Genomic DNA, 18613 nt, shown 5'->3' on the forward strand with positions numbered 1-18613 from the left:
CTCGCGTGTTCGCGTGATTCCCTTATGCTTTCCCAAGTGTATTCCTTATCCTTTCCCTGCGTTCCTGTGTCTTGCGGTATTGTGTTGTGATGGAGCAGACCCACCGTTGTCCTGGGCCTAGAGCCGGGAAGTCGTGTTGAGCGTTCTTATCCAAGCCAGAGGTTGACCCGCATTCCCTTTGCTCTTCCTGTAGGGGTAAAGTGTGCTCTCCGGCGGATACGTGCCCGGAGTGTGTGTCTTGGAGTGAGATTCAGTGGGTTCGTTTTAGTACGAAGAAGAAGAAGTCCATTAAACGATCCCCCAGGAAGGCGAGCATCTCTTCGCCCTTGACGTCGCCCGGTGGGAGGTCTGACAATGTCCCCAGAGTAGGGGACGAGGTAAGTCCGTTGCGGGGAAGCTGCCGATTGCTCTTCCCCAAGAGTCTAATCTTCGTGATGTGGGGGTTGCTGAATCTTCGCAGGCAAGTGGGGGGCCTGAAATGCTTTTACTGGGGGTCTTGGAGACTCTGCCCTTGTGCTTGGGGGGCACGTCTCCTCCGATGACCCCATGTGTAGTAATAATGTCCCTGTCTCTTCGCCCGCTTCATGGGCCTGCGTTTCAGGTACCTCGGCAGCTGATGGCACCCAAGATAAGTTAGACTCGACAGTAGCGGAGCCCTTCGGATGGAAGCTCCCGAAAACTCCAGGTAGGTCCCCGTTGAGGATGGAAGATGGCCTGGATTCCTGGTTCCCCAGCGTGGTGCGGCCGACCTCCCTTCCAGCCCCTCTGTCAGCGGTTCCTGACATGTTTTTGCAACCTTCGACCTCCGGGACTCAACAGTTCACGAAGGCCTCCGTTACCCATGCGCCTGCCCGTCGGTCGGGTTATGCAGAATCGTCGGAGTCTTCAGCGGCCGGCTCATCGTTCTCTTCGGAGGGAGAAGCGAGGAGGAGGCGCCGTCGGAGGAGGGAGAGATCCAGGAGCAGGCGCTCCCGTTCGAGGTCACGTTCGAGGTCGAGGTTTAGTAGAAGACGTTCCAGGTCCCCGAGGATGAAGTACAGGAGGAGTAGGTCCCCCAAAGGAGAATGGGTCTTCGTCCCCCGCAGGAGGGTCGAGGACTTCACCGCTTTCCCGCGTTCTCCGAGTCGACGGTCCAGAGACTGTTCTCCACGGAGGCCCTCTGCCAGCCATAAGTTTGACCCTCGCAAGGACCAGAGCGAGAGGACCTCTTCAGATAGGCGTAAGACCGCGAAACTTCCGACTCAACCCGCACAGCGGAGGGAGTCGCGTTTTCGGACGGGCAGCCTCGTCGGGTCAGCACAGTTGACTCGACCAATGGACTCGCAGGGACGGCTTCCGTCGGGCAAGGCCACAGAAGTCTCACCCTCTTTGTCCAAAGACACATTACAGACGGAAGTCCTCGCCGACACGGCGGTACCCGTCCCAAGACCCAGGTCTAGTGCGGAGGTGCCCGTCGCCACAGACCATTACCACCACAGGGAGGTGCTCGTCGAGTCAGAACCCCAGCGACAGACGGGGGTGCCCGTTGGGCCATCGCCTCAGCTTCAGACGGAGGGAGTTGTTGGCGACGGTGAAGGTTCCCCAACCGAGGACTCGGCATATCGGAAGGTGATAGGCCTCATACGGAGGCATCACAGGATCAAGGAGCCTGTTCCCTCCGACGAAGATGCCTGGCGTTCCAGCCTCAATCGTCTTATGGAGGCCCCCGTGCAGCAGAAACCCTCCTTAGCGCTGCCTGTGGCCAGGGACTTGGTCCTGGGGTGCACACACGTGGACAAGGTTGTGGCGGGCAATTCCGGAGCCCCCAAATCCCAGAGTTCCTCAAAATTACTCCAAGGACTAAGGTCCCAGAGCAGGTTTTATGTGCCGGAGGGGCAGCGACAGGGAGCCTGCAAAATGGAGACCTCCCTTGAAGTGTTGGGTCAAGGTGCCCCGGAGGACAGAGCCGCGTCAGCCCCGATTTGTTTCTCACAGTCAGAGGCTACGATGATGGAGGAGATGTCCAAGGACTTAGTCCACGTCACCTCCTGGTTGGACTGGTGAGCGTCTACTCTGGTAGGTGTCCAAGCCATCTACGACTTGACAGACCCAACGAATCAGGCCCTCCTGAAGGAACTCATTATCTCCGGAGGAAAGACTTTGAAATTCCTGACTTTCTAGTCTCTTGCCCTGTCAGCCAACTGGGTTCTTAGGAGAAGGGATACGGTCCTAGCCAAGCTGTCCCGGAAAATCCCTGACAGAGAAGCAAGGGCTTTGAGGAGCCTGCCTGTGTGGGGTGACTCTCTGTTTCCTTTGAAACAAATGGAGGAGATAATGGAGAAAGTCATGAAGAGAAAGGAAGTGAGTGGACCCAGACCTCACTCCGTGAGGAGACCCACTTACAGGAGGACAACGTCGGATGGACCCTCTACTTCTCGAGCCTCTCCTAGCCAGATGAGGAGAGACGCTCCATCTACCTCTTGGGCTCAACCACCGCAGCCCCCCCCCCCGTAGAGGAGCTCCAGCGACGTCTGCCTCTTTTAGGACGGCCTACTCAGCGTCCAGGAGAGGGCGTTCAGGCCGTTCCTCCAGGAGGAGATAGAGTGGGAGGCCCCCTACTTCTGCCCAAGCCTCAGGTTGGGGGATGCCTCAGACAATTTTGGCAAGCATGGAAGGCCCACAGTGCGGAAGCCTGGACAGTATCCGTACTGAAGGAAGGGTACAGACTACCATTCTTAACAGAACCTCCGCCTCTGATTCCAGCCAGCCTGGCGGAGTGGCTAGTACCATAGATTAAGGGAGCCATAGATGCGTCATCTCTGCCTCTCCATATGACGTTTTTGTCACACCATACACAGCAGCGCCATCTGGTTTTAGTTGCAGTGACTTGATGACCAAACCATGCCGAGAGTTAACAGCCATTCACAGTACTGTGCTGCTATAAATGGCAGCAATTCGAGAGCCAAGAACCCGGAATTAGCTTTTTTCACCTTTCCAAAGTCTGGAAAACGTACAGATGTATCCAATATTGAAAGGTAAGTACTAAATAATGAGATTTTTTGGGCGTTTCTGTGGGCCATATTAAAGGTGTTTTCCGCTTGCTTCGCCTATTAAGATAGAGTGCATTGATTCTGTCAGCAGGTGTGTTGCCTTGCCAGATTGTCAATCACTGCTTGCCTCAATCAATCTATGCTTCAATCCCAGTTCTCAATGCGTTTTCTATTCGCTATGGCCCATCCCCACCCAACTGTTATGCATTTCAATATAGGTGTGTGGTCGTTTGTGTTTTATTTGCATGTCATTTCATCAAATTTTTGACAGTACTTTTCCAACATTATACGCTTGTCTGGTTATAAATGCCAATTGTTCATTGTCCATTTAAAAAAAAAGTGAGCTGCCTAAAACATTAATCTGATAATAGGCATCATGCTATTTTACCTTTCCCATGCCTTCAATGTTATTTTTGACAATGTTAACTTCACAAAAATGTTGTTCATTGCTTTTTTTGAACACAATTTATTTTATGCACACTTTTTTTTTTCTTTTTTTCCTGCACAACTTTTTGGTTTGTTTTAGATAATCGATTCCTAGATTTTCAAATCGATTATCGGAATCGGTTTGTTTTTTCAAGTGATGATCAAAAAAGTCGATAATATAATCAGTCCATCACTATTTAATACTTTAACAGATATGAGCATGATGAGAAGTCTCTTGTCTGTAGATCAATCTGTTTGAATGTGGATTGGAAGAAATAAAAGTGAGTGTCTTCTACAGATTTGAGAATATAATGCATCGAGTAGTGATTGGAGAAAAAAAAAACTTGAATATATGAAATTTACCCTGATTTTGTGAACAAATCGGAACAGACTGCCATGTGATTGCAATATAGGTGTGTGGTCATTTGTGTCCTATTTGCATATCATTTCATCAAATTTTGTCTACAGTACTTTTCCAACATTACACGCATGTCTGGTTATAAATGCCGATTGTTCCTTGTTCATTTCAGGAATAAAAGTGATTTTTGCTATAAATTTTTGCTATTGCTATAATATTCGGTGAAAAGCATGTGATTTTGTTGTCAATCCAACATTGGTTGTTAACGAAGTGATGTACTTTTAATAACAATTGATGAATAAATACATGACCTGAATAACAACAGGTGCAAACTATTGTCTATTATATGAAATAGCTATGATGGCTAATGTTATGACCATGAAATAAATTCCTTATGAAAAAAACAAATCCACCAACCTTGCTTTTTCTTTGTTTTTTGAAAATCAAGTATCGTGTAAGTACATCTGTTGGCGGGTATTTGGACTTTAGACAATTTTGCGAAAATTCAATTTTTTTAATTTAACCATAGAAAAAAAATTACATTATTTTTCTTTTATGTACCAAGGGCTGAATATATAATTTGTGGATAAACAAGTTGCGAACAACAGCAATGTAATGACGTTTTATTTTATTAACGGTTTTATTGAGCCAAATTACTGTACCTGGTACAATAAAAAAGTTTAATATCACCAGTGCTAGTAAATTTAGGGAGATTACTAGATAATAGTATATGACACACTCTGCCAATTAAGTCCCGGTATAATTCACTTCATACCAAGAAAGCCTGGACTGGAACCACAGACACTAGGAAACTGAAACATTTTTTTTTTCATATGTTTGCTGGGATTTAATTTTTACTAGTACATCATCTACCAGGGATGGAAGTTATTTTATAGATTGTGTGTTTGCCAAGGATCTTCAAAACCACCAATATTTAGCTATGCTTCACGCTTTCCATTAGTTTTGTGGAATGCAATGTTATACTCTGATAAATAGGTTTTTTTCTGTCGTTTTTAGCGGAATATGTGTTGATACATATTTCCATTTTTTGTAGTTTTGTAAAATATTCACTTCGAATTCCATTAGTTTTTTTTTATTTGTCACGTATCAAACCAGTTTCCACGGATAATCAAACTTCTTCAAATAATACATCTATGATCAAACACAGCTGCTGCTTGAGCCGGCCGTTATGACCGCAATAGAACATAGATGGCGCTGCATGCGTGGTGTGACACCTTGTCATAATGTAGTGACGCATCTATGGCTCCCTTAATCTATGCTAGTACCCAAGGACCCCTTGAAGAGGGCGACCCTTCAGGAGGAAGTATCCGCAATGTTGGAAAAAGGTGCGGTGGAAGTGGTCCTACATCCGGGCCCAGGCTTCTACAGTCGTCTCTTTCTGGTGGAGAAAGTGACGGGGGGTTGGAGACCGGTGATAGACCTGTCAGCCCTCAACAAGTTTGTGTGCAAGACCGACTTCAAAATGGACACCCCGAAGTCGGTCCTGCAGTCCTTGAGGGAAGGGGAGTTCATGATGTCCATAGACCTCAAGGACGCGTATTTTCAAATCCCGATCCACCTCTCAAGCAGGAAGTTTCTCCGGGTGGATCCACCCCTCAAGCAGGAAGTTTCTCCGGGTGAAGTGGGGTTCCCAGATCCTGCAGTTCAAGACCCTCTGCTTCAGATTGTCAACAGCTCCCCAGGTATTCACGAGAGTCTTCACGACAGTCTCTGTGTGGGCTCACGAGCGGGGGTATTCGCCTCATTCGATACCTGGACGACTGGTTACTCCTTTCCTCCTCAGAGGAAGTTTTGAAGGAGCAGGGTGTAAAACTAATACAATTCTGCAAAGTTCTGGGTATCACGATCAACCTGGAGAAATCGAATCTGTCTCCTTCCACCAGGATGACTTACTTGGGGATGGTGCTGGACTCCCGCCTAGTGAGAGCCTTTCCATCGGAAGAACGGTTGAACAACCTAGAACAGATCCTCCAGCCTTTCCTTTCGGGACACCCCAGGAGAGCCAAGGACTGGCAGAGGTTAATAGGTCACCAAGTGTCATTAGAGAAACTGGTTCCCCAAGGGAGGCTCAGACTCAGGAGCGTCCAATGGAACCTGAACGGGCTCTGGAGCCAAGTGGACTCGCCCTACAAGTTAATTCCCGTCCTTCTGGAGGCAAAACACTCCCTGGAGTGGTGGCTTTGTTTTTCATAACTATACAAACCTTAGCTATTTAATCAAACTTGCCCGCCAGCCCTGTCCCCCATGAAGTCCTACCTCTAAGCAAAGTGAGCTTACCACACAGGTGTGTGAGGGGGGAGGGTAGCTAACTACCCTCCCTACCCCCCGCTAACTAGAAGGGGGGTAGTAAACCCTCGTTAAAATTCTAATGGCTCGTCCTTTCAGCCACGCCGAAAGTAATTACCCACTTTAAATAGCTAAGGTTTGTATAGTTAGGAAAAATACAAATTGTATACGAATTTGTCATATTTATTATTTAACTCTCAGGAAGTTATATTTTTGTTAGGCTTTATATATTTACAGAAGATATCACTGAAGAATGTCCAAAAATTTCTGTTTTGTCTCATGTCTGAATATCAGTGATGTATCTTAAAAGGTTACAAATTAATCATTAAGGTAACGTATCCACAGCAACTACATGAATAGTAATAATACTAAAGCAAGGAAGACTTGTAATATGGAATTTGTTTTGGAATGGGTCAGTGTCTGATTGCTCTTCACAATTGTAATTACCTCCACCAACGAAGTTGGAAGGGGGTATTTTTGCCCCTGTTTGTGTGTGTTTGTTTTAGAACAGCTTCCTGGTAACAATTTTAATCATAGAGTAATGAAACTTGCAGGCATTAACTGTTATGTAAAAAGCTATGCAATGTTTCTTGATAACTCTAATCATTATGTGACAGTTTCTGTGCTCCCTGTCTTTATCCAACATACTTGTTCCTGTTGGGTGGCATGTCTGTTTCTGTCATACCTTTGTCTGTGTGGCCTTACAATAACAACAACATGAACCTAAGGAAGTTAGTTTTCCTTAGACAACGCAAGTACTCCGTCAGAAGAAGAGTTCCGCCGCCACCTGCTACCAGCGCTAGATCTCATACGAGACTGCAATTCTCCCTCTCCTTTCTTGGGATATTTCTGAGATGCTTCAGAGTAACTTTTCCTTACGGGCAAGTTCTGTACTGAAACATATCCCACATCCTCCCAGACAAGGGGGAGGATGAATAAAATGTATACTACCCACTTTTCATAGTGACTGTGCATTTAGACACCATATCCTTACAGAAAGTTTCTTCTACGAACTCCTACCAGTCTCTTGGTTGGGACCTAGTCCGACACCTGCAACATTTTCCTGCACAAGTTGGTGGGAGGTTGATGGGAACCATCACTTTTGCTCTTCTCCAAGACCAAAGTGCATTGACATTTCGCTGTTCAGTAAGCCACCCTTATTAGTTTTAGGGAATTCCTCCCTCCTATAATGAGTTCCCTATTAAAGGTCAAAGGTTTGTGTTATGTGTAGGAGCAAATTACAAAATTTTACTCTTTTTGTATTTTTCCTAACTACAAATATGAGATCCTTACATTACACCACCTACCTCAACCACCCTGCGCGTTCTGTGCCAGATGCTACTACCACCTTGTTAAAAGTTTAAATTGGCGTTCCAGCTTCGCTTAAGTCGTACAGTACTTTTATTAAATGTTTCAGGTTTTTATAGTTAGGAAAAATACAAATTGATTTAAAGATTTGTAACATTAATAACAGTCTCTGACTTCATAAGACAATACTGTAAAAGAGCATATGCTTTGACCTTTGAGGGGGTCAAGGTCCCAGCTAGAACTTGAGCTCACAAAGTCGGGGGTATTGATCTCACTTTAGATGCCGAAAGAAGGCATTTAGGATCCAAACAACCTTCATAGCCTTTTATTGTAAGAAGTATGCCCACAAGTCTTTCAAGACTTTTGTTTTTGATCGGGTGGTGGGGGATCTAGAAGTTGGGTAGCGAGCCCAGCTCCCATCCAAGACAGGATTTATATTGTCTATTGTAATGTGTTGAATGTGAATGTAGGAAAGGTAGAATGACTGGTTCTTTTACTTCTTTCCCTCTTCACTTGAGGATGAAATACAATATTCATACCATTATAGGCTAGATCGTCTATTGATGCAGGTAAGCTACATTTCTGAGCATCCTTTTTATGTGTGACTGGATCTATAAGTAGTAATTCTCACACCACCCTCCCCTCATGAGTGGGAGAATGGTGGAATGAGTACCTAACCATTGGCCATTTTGCACCAGGTATTTAATTTGAAACTACATCTCGCCTTCAGGAGAGATGGTTTCCTTCATCGACCAAGTACTATGTACATAACCAAGTACTGGCCAGGTACTATCAGGCTACTCATCCCTATGATGGACTGATAGGAGGATGCTGGGGTGATATCCCTCACTTCTGTACTGGACTTTGGACTGGCCTATTCTAGGGAAGAAAAAGAACCAACCACTTTGGTATAGGGTGACTTCCTACCCATCAACATGTGAGAGTCCCTATTTTAAAGGATGCATGGTTTGTACACGTGTAGGAACAAATAACAGGTTTTAAAAGGAATTTGTATTTTTCCGAGATATAGGAGCCTGAATCCTTTAAAGTTAAACTTTGTGCTTCAACCACCCCTCTCAGCCCTGAGCCAAAGGTCAAAAGTGAAGAGTTTTTAAAAGTGCCTGGTTTCAGTTCCAATTTCATCTGAAGAGATGCTCTTCAGAATGTCAGCTGGGCAAGGTCAACCTCCCCAGTAAGCAGCTTAAACTCACGGGCCGAGGTAGATCCCAATCAACTATCCTTGCATATGTAAGGTTAGCTCGTTACCACTGTACTAAGTAGAAGAGTAACTTGTGTTCACCACCTGTCGCTAACTATATTTTTATTATTATTATTATTACTAGCCAAGCTACAACCCTAGTTGAAAAAGCAAGATGCTATAAGCCCAAGGGCTTCAATAGGGAAAAATAGCCCAGTGAGGAAAGGAAATAAGGAAATAAATAAATGGTTAACAATTTCAATGGCCGCCTTATTTCAAAGGACTCAGGTTTGTATAGATGGGATAAATGCAAATTACTTTTAAAATTTGTCATGTTTCTTCTTTGGTAAAGTTCAGCCATTTAAGCAAAGATTTTGAGAAGGAAAGTTCCTAAAAAGACCATTAAGCTTCCTAGAAAAGTTCAAGCGTGTCTTCCTAGTTTTTTAAAAACAGTTTTATCCTGTGTTAGCATCCTCCCAATGAGCCAATGAGTTTGCACACTTTAACAAGGTCATTCATGGAGGAAGCTGGCGTTCCATACATCTGATATTCACTTGATTTTGTCACAACCACTCAAACCTCTAGGAATGAAGACTGTTTTACTGAACTTTTAACCCTTTTTTCACTCCTGGCCCATGCCATGAATAATAGAGATATGCTACTTTGCCCAGTCAATGATAGACCTACATGAAAAATTGTTTGTTCCGTAACTGAAATACAAACCACGCTATTTAATATGGGTAATTACTTTCAGCATAGCTGAAGTGACGAGCCATTAGATTTTTAATGAGGGTTTACTAGTTAGCGGGGGGTAGGGAGGGATAGCTTTCTACCCCCCCCTCACACACACACCTGTGGTTTAGCTCACTTTGCTATCAGCTTGGGTGACGGTCGGACGTGTCCGCTTTCACCCTCGCTTTTGTTGATCAGCCATTATTGATCTTTCATTGCTTTTTCTTTTTCCAGAGTGTTTGTGAAGTTGGCCTCTGCCATCATGCGTAAGTGTCCTGGTTTACCTGACCGCCCTTGTGGCACATTTATGTCGGCGGTCGACACGGATTCCCACACCTTGTGTCCTCATTGTAGGGGCCAACGGTGTGATATTGTTAACGTATGTGGTGAGTGTAGGGAGTGGTCTACCTCCCAGTGGGAGAGGTGTTCTCGGCGCCGGAAGGAGAAGTCCAAACGGGATATTTCTCCTTCAAAGGTTTCTTTAAAATGAGAAAATCCCAAGGACTCTTCCTCCGTTGCCCAAACCTCCTCTGAAGCTCCCACTCGATCGGTTTCTCCCGAGAAGCCGGCGAGTGGTAGCGTAGACCGTAGTTCTGTTGACCGATCCCGGGGTGTGGGAGTGGGAGTTCCTCCCATAGCGAGGCAGCTCCTCCTTCTCCCCTGGAGGAGGATATTTCTTTGACTGTTAATAATAATGATTTATTACAGCTTTGGGCTTCCTTGGGGCTACAGGGTTTGCCCTCCAAGGAAGCTCTGTTTGAAATGATCAAGTTGGGAGCAGCTGTCAAACAGTCGCCGACGGTAGCAGAGATCGATCCTCTGTCTATCGTCGACGTTGTTGTGACAGAGGCTTCTGATGTGTTATCTCAAACCTCTGCACCTCATGTTGCTGCGGTAGCTGAAGGCTTAGTTTCCCCCTCCGAACATCCTTCGAGGGAGGAACTAAGTCCTACGGTCTCTCCTGCCGGTGATTCTCCTCCACGGGGGAATTCACTCACAGAGACTCCTCTTCGGAGGACTGCTGATGGTCAGCTCGCTGACCCTACGGCCCCCAGAGGGTGTATAAGGCGGAAAGCTCACCTTCCCCTTCGCCGTAGAGGTCTTCCTTCACCTCACAAGGGTGTTAGGAGGCGCCTCTTCGGCTCGTCATCTTCGCAGTCCTCCGCAGAAGAACCTCGTCGTCGTTCTCCTATCCTGCCAGCTACCTCCTTGGACCTCTCCGGAGATCGTTCGCGATCTCCTTCAGTGGAAGGTCGTCCTTACACAGGACACGCCGACCTTCCACACTCCAGACCTGCTGACCTGCCGTCGCTGTTCCTGGCTGCCAATGCGCTGTGGGCGCCATCACACCCTGTTATTAAACAGGCAACGGTCCCTTCGGGGCATAAGGGACTTGAGCACAAGATTGTGTCTCAGTCCCTTAAGCGCCAGGTACTCCCTGTGCGCCAACGACCTGCAGCAGCTGTTCCTGTCTTAGCGCACCAGCGCTCACCTGCGCGCGTGCGCGCACTTGCTGTTGATCCTGCTATTACACGCCAGGGTTCCCCTGAGCGCCCACAACCACCTGCGCGCCAGCGCGCCCCTGCAATAGTTCCTGCAATAGCGCACCAGCGCTCTTCACTGGTTCCTGTTTTAGCGCAACAGCGCTCTCCTACGCGTCAGCGCTCTCCTGCGCGTCAGCGCACAAAGGAAGTTCCAGAGATAGCGCTCAGGCGCTCACTGGACCTCCAGCGCTCTCCAGTGCCTCAACGCGCGACTGCGCACATGCGCACAACTGCTGTCGTTCCTGATATGGCGCGTCAGCGCTCACCTGCGCGTCAGTGCACAACTTCGCGCCAGCGCACAGCCCTTGAGTCTGCTGAGTTAGCGCACAGGCGCTCACCAGGACTTCAGCGCTCTCCAAACCGACAGCGCATTTCTGTGCACTCGCATCCTGATGCGCGCCCACGATCTCCTGCGCCCCAGGCACGCCCACGATCTCCGGATCTGGGCGTAGTTTCAGTTGCTCCTGCTCGCCAGCACTCACCTGTGCGCCATCGCGCGCCCACAAGGTTGCACAAGTGCTCCCTCGCCCACTGCTTCAGCCAGATACACGCCACGCGCTAGAGATATTTCTTCTGCGCACATGCGCCCAACGTTTTCGCCCTCACGGGCCCTTCGGCAAGATCCTGCGCACTCGCGTGTGCGCAAACAATTGCCTTGGCGCGTGAGCGAGCGCTCATCCAGCCTCCTTCGCGCACCTGTCATTACCTGTTCAGGCCGCCACGCGCCATCGCTCGCCCGCACGCGCCATAACCCACGCGCCATCGCTCGTCCGCGCGCCCAGGCGCGCCCTCATCATCGCCTTCGCGCGCACGCGCGCGAGAACATTCTCCCTCGCGCGACCCAGGGCAGGGCCCATCGCGCGACCACCAGCGCGATTTGCAGCGTGATCCCCAGAGTGATCTTAGGCGCGATCCTACACGTGAGGCCGCAGGACATCGCGCGGCCAGGTCATCATCATCTCGTTCCCCACCCCGCAAGCGCAGAACAGCACACTCGTCGGAGGAGGGAAGGTTTCCGGATAGGTCCAAGGACTCTTCTTCTTCTGTTTCAGCATCTTTTCAGGCGAACCCTCGTTTGGTCACTCCTCCTAGGGATCAAACGATCCCCTTCCCTCTAGAGGGAGTGACTGACAGTGCGACTGTCAGTCAGCAGCCCTGGTTTGGTACCATCGTCAGAGCTCTCGTGCAGGCTTTTAAGCCTGTATTCTCTGAACTTGCTCACAAAACAGTGGCGGCTTCGTCTCCCCTGAAGAGGAAGAGAGGAGTTCCTTCCGTGGTAACTTCTCCAAGGGCATAACTGTCTCCTCGGAAGTCCTTGAGGAAGGCTCCCTCTCCCCCCCAGACTTTCTCTCCCTCCCCTGCGGACGAGGATTTCCCGTCCTCTGGGGAGTCAGGTGAGGCGGGTCATTCCCCCATCGCACCAATGGGGGAAACCCCACCTCTCCCCGAGAAGTCTTCTCAGGTAGGGGTTGACAAGAGCCTTCCACCATCACTGCTGGAGTCCTGTATCCCTCCCTGGAGAGAGCCGATTAGACAAGAGCCAGCCAAACCCTCGGAGAACGTCCGCGAGTCCCCCCCAGGAAGAGCCTCTGGGAACAGGAGACTTGGCTGCCAGCCCTTCAGGAGGAGAGCTGCAGGAGTCAGAACATGAGTTCTGGCAAGTTCTGACCCTCATGAGGAGTCTCAATGGGTTTCTGGATCCAGAGATTCCTCCTCGTGAGGGCAAGGACACGGTCTTGGACCGAGTCTATGGTACTCAGAGACCCTCGAGGGCCAGTGCGGCTTTGCCCTGGTCACAGGGGGTTAAGAGTGCCAGAGACAAGGTCGAAGGCCAGCTCTCTGAGCTAGCTTCCTCCAGCCGATCCAGCACCGGTAACAAGCTCCTCCCGCCTCCTCACGTCCATCAGAGGAGGTACTTTGAGATCTTGGAGGAGACTTGTTTAGCTCTTCCTTTGCACCATTCTCTGGAAGAGCTTACCGGGGGAGGCCCTCTAGAGAGACTCTCCAACCGGCAGGTCTCGTATTCGGCAACAGAGATCCTGAGCCAGGAGAAGGTAGCGAAGTGTACCATGCAGGCTACTTCGTGGCTGGACATCTGGCTAGGGTCTCCGGGCATCCTGGTGCGGTCTGAGGACCTGTCCAAGGAAAGCACCAGGAAGGCCTTGGAGACCTTTTTGCTCTCAGGCACGCGTACCATCGAGTTTCTAGCCCACAAAGTCTCGAGCTTGTGGGCTAACACTATCTTGAAACGACGGGACGCAGTGGCTGAGAGATTCCATCAAAAGGTCCCCAGTACTGACGTTTGCAGGCTCAGACATTCTTCCGTCCTCGGTAAGAATTTGTTTGAGCCTAAGGACATAGAGCAGGCTGCTGAGAGGTGGAGAAAGTCCAACCAGGATTCCCTTCTCCATACGGCCCTAACATCGAGGCCCTACAAACCTCCAGCTACCCAGCAACCATGTCCTGTCAAGAGTACGAAGAAGGCAGGTGCAGCGAAGACAAAAGTGTCCAAGCCCTTTCCTGTCAAGGACAAGAAGGGCAGAAAGTCCTCTAGGGGAGGAAAGAATCCTAGAGGGAGCGGCCGTGGCCGTAAACGCTAGGATTGGCAGTCCCCCTGCATGTCCACCAGTGGGGGGATGCCTACAAAGTTGCGCGACAAGGTGGCAGCAACTCGGGGCCGATCCCTGGACGATTTCAGTAATCAGTCAGGGATATCGCGTCCCGTTCACGACATCTCTACCTCCCCTGACAGCGGATCTAGTGTCGTTGAGCTCCCTTGCCATGGGATCGGCAAGGGGGCAAGCCCTTCGGGCAGAAGTCGAGACCATGTTGAAGAAGGACGCTCTCCAAGCGGTTGTCGACGGGTCCCCAGGCTTCTTCAGTCGCCTCTTTCTTGTAAAGAAGGCGTCTGGAGGCTGGAGACCAGTCATCGACCTCTCAGCCCTGAACAGGTTTGTCAAGCAGACCCCGTTCAGCATGGAGACGGCAGACACGGTCAGACTTGCAGTGAGACCGCAAGACTTCATGTGCACACTGGACCTGAAGGACGCGTACTTCCAGATCCCAGTCCATCCGTATTCAAGGAAGTAAGATTTTGCCTAGACAACAAGATCTACCAGTTCAAGGTGCTGTGTTTCGGTCTCTTCATAGCACCACAGGTGTTCACCAGAGTGTTCACCCTAATATCTTCATGGGCTCACAGGATCGGTATCCGTCTCCTCCGTTACCTGGACGACTGGCTGATCCTAGCAGACTCGGAGGCAGCCCTTCTTCGTCACCGAGACAAACTTCTGGGACTTTGCCAAGATCTAGGGATCATGGTAAATCTCAAGTCCTCTCTGCTGCCCACTCAGAAACTGGTATGCCTAGGCATGGTCATAGACACCAGTCTCCACAAAGCCTTCCCATCAGACGACAGGATAGCAAGGCTGAGGAAGGTCGCGAGGCCTTTCCTCAGACAAGAAGAACTTCCACCCCAATCGTGGTTACATCTCCTCGGTCACCTCTCATCCCTGGCCCGTCTAGTTCCCAATGGTCGCCTCAGAATGAGATCTCTCCAGTGGCGACTCAAGTCCCGGTAGAATCAAGGTCACGATTCCCCGGACACTATGATCCCTATGGGTTCTGCGGAACAGAAGGACCTTCAGTGGTGGGTGGCAGACGAGAACCTACGAAAGGGAGTGGATCTTCTCGTCCTCCCCCCGAATTTGATGTTGTTTTCGGACGCTGCACTGCTCCCCAGTCCCGGATCCCAAGGCTCTCTGGCAAGATGCCTTCCAACAACGGTGGGACAACATCGATGTCTACGCCTTTCCCCTGTTCTATCTGATGAGGAGGGTGCTCAACAAGACCAGAATATCGGTCAATCTCTCGATGACCCTAATAGCTCCGCTATGGCATCACGCGGAATGGTTTCTGGACCTTCTGCAGCTCCTAACGGAGCTCCCGAGGGAACTCCTTCCACGACACGAGCTGCTCAAACAACCACACGCCAACACCTTTCACAAAGCCGTAGCTTCGCTTCGACTTCACGCCCGGAGACTATCCAGCATCTCCTCACTGAGAGAGGATTTTCGCAGCAAGTTGCGAACAGGATGTCTGGACACCTGCGTAGGTCATCCGCAGGGGTCTACCAGGCAAAGTGGCGAGTCTTCTGTGGTTGGTGTCATGGAAGGGGTATCTCTCCACTCGATGCCACTATTCCAGCAATAGCGGAGTTCTTCATGTATTTGCGGGAGGAAATGCTCCTTTCAGTCTCGGCAGTGAAAGGCTATCGCTCAGCCTTAAGTCTAGCCTTCAGGCTCAAAGGAGTGGACATTTCTTCCTCGCTGGAACTTTCCCTACTCATACGGAGTTATGAACTTACCTGCCCTCAGTCGGAAGTGAGACCTCCTCCATGGAACGTGGTTCGAGTTCTCAGGTCTCTTAAGAGACCTCCCTTCGAACCATTACGCCAGGCTTCAGATCGCCACCTTACTTGGAAGACAGTGTTCCTGCTAGCTTTGGCCTCGGCCAAGCAAGTCAGGGAACTTCATGGTCTCTCATATGACGTTGCCCATTCAAGGGGACGGGGGGAGGTAACATTCAGATTCGTCCCTGAGTTTGTTGCCATGACTCAGAATCCAGGAGTGCCGGACCCTCGGTTCGACTCTTTCCAGGTTTCGAGTCTTCGTTCTGTAACAGATGACCCAGACCATCTCCTACTGTGCCCAGTAAGGAGTCTGAGGCTCTATCTTAAGGGAACGGCTGCAGTTCGTCGCCAGGTGCAAGCTTTGTTTGTGAGCACTGGGAAGACGAAGAGGAGGGTCACCAAGAATACCATCTCGGCCTGGATTCACAAGGTAATACACCTATCCTTGAATCCTGACCCTCCTCCCTAGAACACATGATGTCAGGGGCTTAGTTACGTCCCTGGCCTTCAAGAAGAACTATTCAGACGCAGGTCCTGCAAGCTGGGGTGTGGAAGCGTCAGACGACCTTCACAGCCCACTACCTGCAAGATGTGACACACAGGAGACTCGATACGTTCTCTATCGGCCCTGTGGTGGCTGCACAACAGCTGGTCTAAACCTCAGGCTCCTTAATGGACAAGTAGCAGAAGGTTGAGGGCATTGTTACCCAGACTTAGTCTGCATGAATGAAAAGGTTTGACTGGCCCTTATTCTTTTCTTCATCCTCCCCTCTCTTGGGGAAAGCAGCATCCTGGGTTCACTGCATAGCTGACCTTAAAACACTGCAGGTAAACCATGCTTCCTTGTGTTCCTAGTATTAAGTTAATACTGTCACGTCCCCATACTGGGAGAGTCCTAGCCTTGAGTTCCATCTAAAGAACTCCAGGTCAACTTCCTAGGACGTGTCACACTGCATACCTTCACACACAGCTTATGTAGGCCGCAGCACTGGCACAGCAAGATGCTAGCGAGGTGCAGGGACTCCTTATTACTGAGTACTGACACACTCAAATGTTGAGTCCCCAGGCAAAAGCCAAAGCCAGTAATGGCTGGGACTTGCCACCCTTCTTAAGGGGTGAGTCACCCATATTAGAAAGCGTGGTTTGTATTTCAGTTACGGAACAAATGACAAATTCATAGATAATTTGTATTTTCCCTTACTATACAAACCTTAGCTATTTAATCAAACTTGCCCGCCAGCCCTGTCCCCCGTGAAAGTCCTACCTCTAAGTAAAGTGAGCTAAACCACAGGTGTGTGTGAGGGGGATGGGGTAGCAAGCTACCCTCCCTACCCCCCGCTAACTAGCGGTGGGGTAGTAAACCCTCGTTAAAAATCTAATGGCTTGTCATTTCAGCTACTCTGAAAGTAATTACCCATATTAAATAGCTAAGGTTTGTATAGTTAGGAAAAATACAAATTATCTACGAATTTTACATATTTGTTTTTAAAGAATTATATATATCCCACCATCAGTTAGTATGACTGTGTTCCTACATGAAAAATAATCCTTATTTTATTCATATACACTTCTCTGTTATATGTATGCAATATGGTTCAAAAGCCTGACAGTGTAAAAGGCTTGTAAAGCATGTATACATTTTCCAAGGAATATTCTAGCAAACATAAAGTTACAGTTTGTTTCACAAGTTACAAATGATGTTTTTTAGTGTTTTACACCATGCTTTATGACATAGTATAATGATGCTTTTTATTTTTTATGACAGACTATTATATCCATTAAAGTCTTATGTAATTTTCATCCTTTTGTATCTTCTAGAAACTTTAGTTTGGGTAAAGTTTAAAGAAATTTCTTATTCTATATTTATGATTCCGGATTGACTGCTGTGATCTAATATGTTCTTTGTTCGACAGAGCTTAGATGTCCCTTGGTACTCCATATTGACTTCGACACCATTTCTAATTGTGATAGTTACCCATGTGGGAAATAACTGGGGTTTCTATTGCCTCTTGACTGAACTTCCAACGTACCTTAAGAACATTCAACACTATGATATGAAGCAGGTAAGGTTTTGGTTTTGTTTTATCACAAATCCATCAATCATTATTAGTTTTTCAGTAAGTTTTGATTACAACGGTTTCGACTTACAATATTTCTTGGATAAAATATAACTCCTATAAAGGAATTATATAATCTATCTGTTACTGTTTAATTCTATCATTCTATATTTGTCTTCCATGTGTTTTCTTTAGTATTAGTTATGTTTCCATGTCATAAAGCTGTTTGTTTTCCTTTTTCTAGATTATAACTATACAGTACTACTGTATTTGCATAAGTGACTGATGCTTATATACAATACTGTATTTAGGTGTGCTCCAACTTACATCTAAACTATAGTTAAAACATATTAATAGGAACATTTCTCTCCTTTATAATCCAAGGACCTACTTTATTTGCATTGTTGAATTTTTCTTAATTCATATACAGCAATGCCTCACTATATTGCCGTTCACCTATCACTCCTCAGTACATGGTGGATTTTATAAATCTATCATATGTAAATCTATAATACAGGCTTCTGATGGCAAATGAGTTTTATAATTTTCTAAAGATAGTAATTTTTGGGCCTAGAAATGAATAAAGTAAATTAAAGTAATCAGAAATGAACATTGAAAAAAATAATAATTAGATTAAATGATTTGATATCTAACATCACTTTACTTGTACTTAGAGGAGCTAATAACTTAGGTGGATGAGATGAGGAAGGTATGGAGGAAGAGAGATAAATCACTACAAATGTAGGCTACTTTTCTTCTCGAAGCTATAAAAAAATTCCAGGACTGAATTTTAACACTCATTTAGACGTGGTTTCAACAGATCAGCTTGCAATTTATATTGTTACGTGTTGTAACTTAGTTTTTATGTATGTCAGAATACTATACAGTATACCTAAGTATAGTACTGTGCATAAGCATTGAAGTCACACATCTATGCTAATTCAGTTGCAAAATCATAATGTAGGAAAAGAAACACATTTTATGATATGAAAACCTAGCTAGGGAAAAAAAAAAAAGAACATGGAAAACAAATTAGAATGATGAAATGAACAGTAACAAGGAAAATTATACAATTCTTTTAGGCGAGCTGCGTATTAAAGATGGATGGTGGGGAGGGAGTGAGGAGGACTTTAGAGGGACCTGTAAGGGGGAGTATATCGAGAGGGAGGCAAAGAATTAGATGGCGAGATAAGGTGAAGGATGATATGTAGAGAAGAGGTTTGGTGGGAGAGGATGCCTTTGA

At 47.5% G+C, this 18613-nt stretch overlaps 1 protein-coding gene across 1 annotated transcript in view; it reads left to right on the forward strand.

Annotated features, from left to right (window-relative positions):
• Positions 1-18613, forward strand: part of LOC137642769 (putative inorganic phosphate cotransporter) — a 104541-nt gene that overhangs the window by 33108 nt on the left and 52820 nt on the right. The window contains exon 8 of the mRNA XM_068375616.1: positions 17227-17376. Within this exon, the coding sequence (XP_068231717.1) occupies positions 17227-17376 (150 nt within the window). The remainder of the gene's footprint in view (positions 1-17226; positions 17377-18613) is intronic.

Source organism: Palaemon carinicauda, chromosome 6 (genome assembly GCF_036898095.1).
Source record: "Palaemon carinicauda isolate YSFRI2023 chromosome 6, ASM3689809v2, whole genome shotgun sequence".
Taxonomy (NCBI): domain Eukaryota; kingdom Metazoa; phylum Arthropoda; class Malacostraca; order Decapoda; family Palaemonidae; genus Palaemon; species Palaemon carinicauda.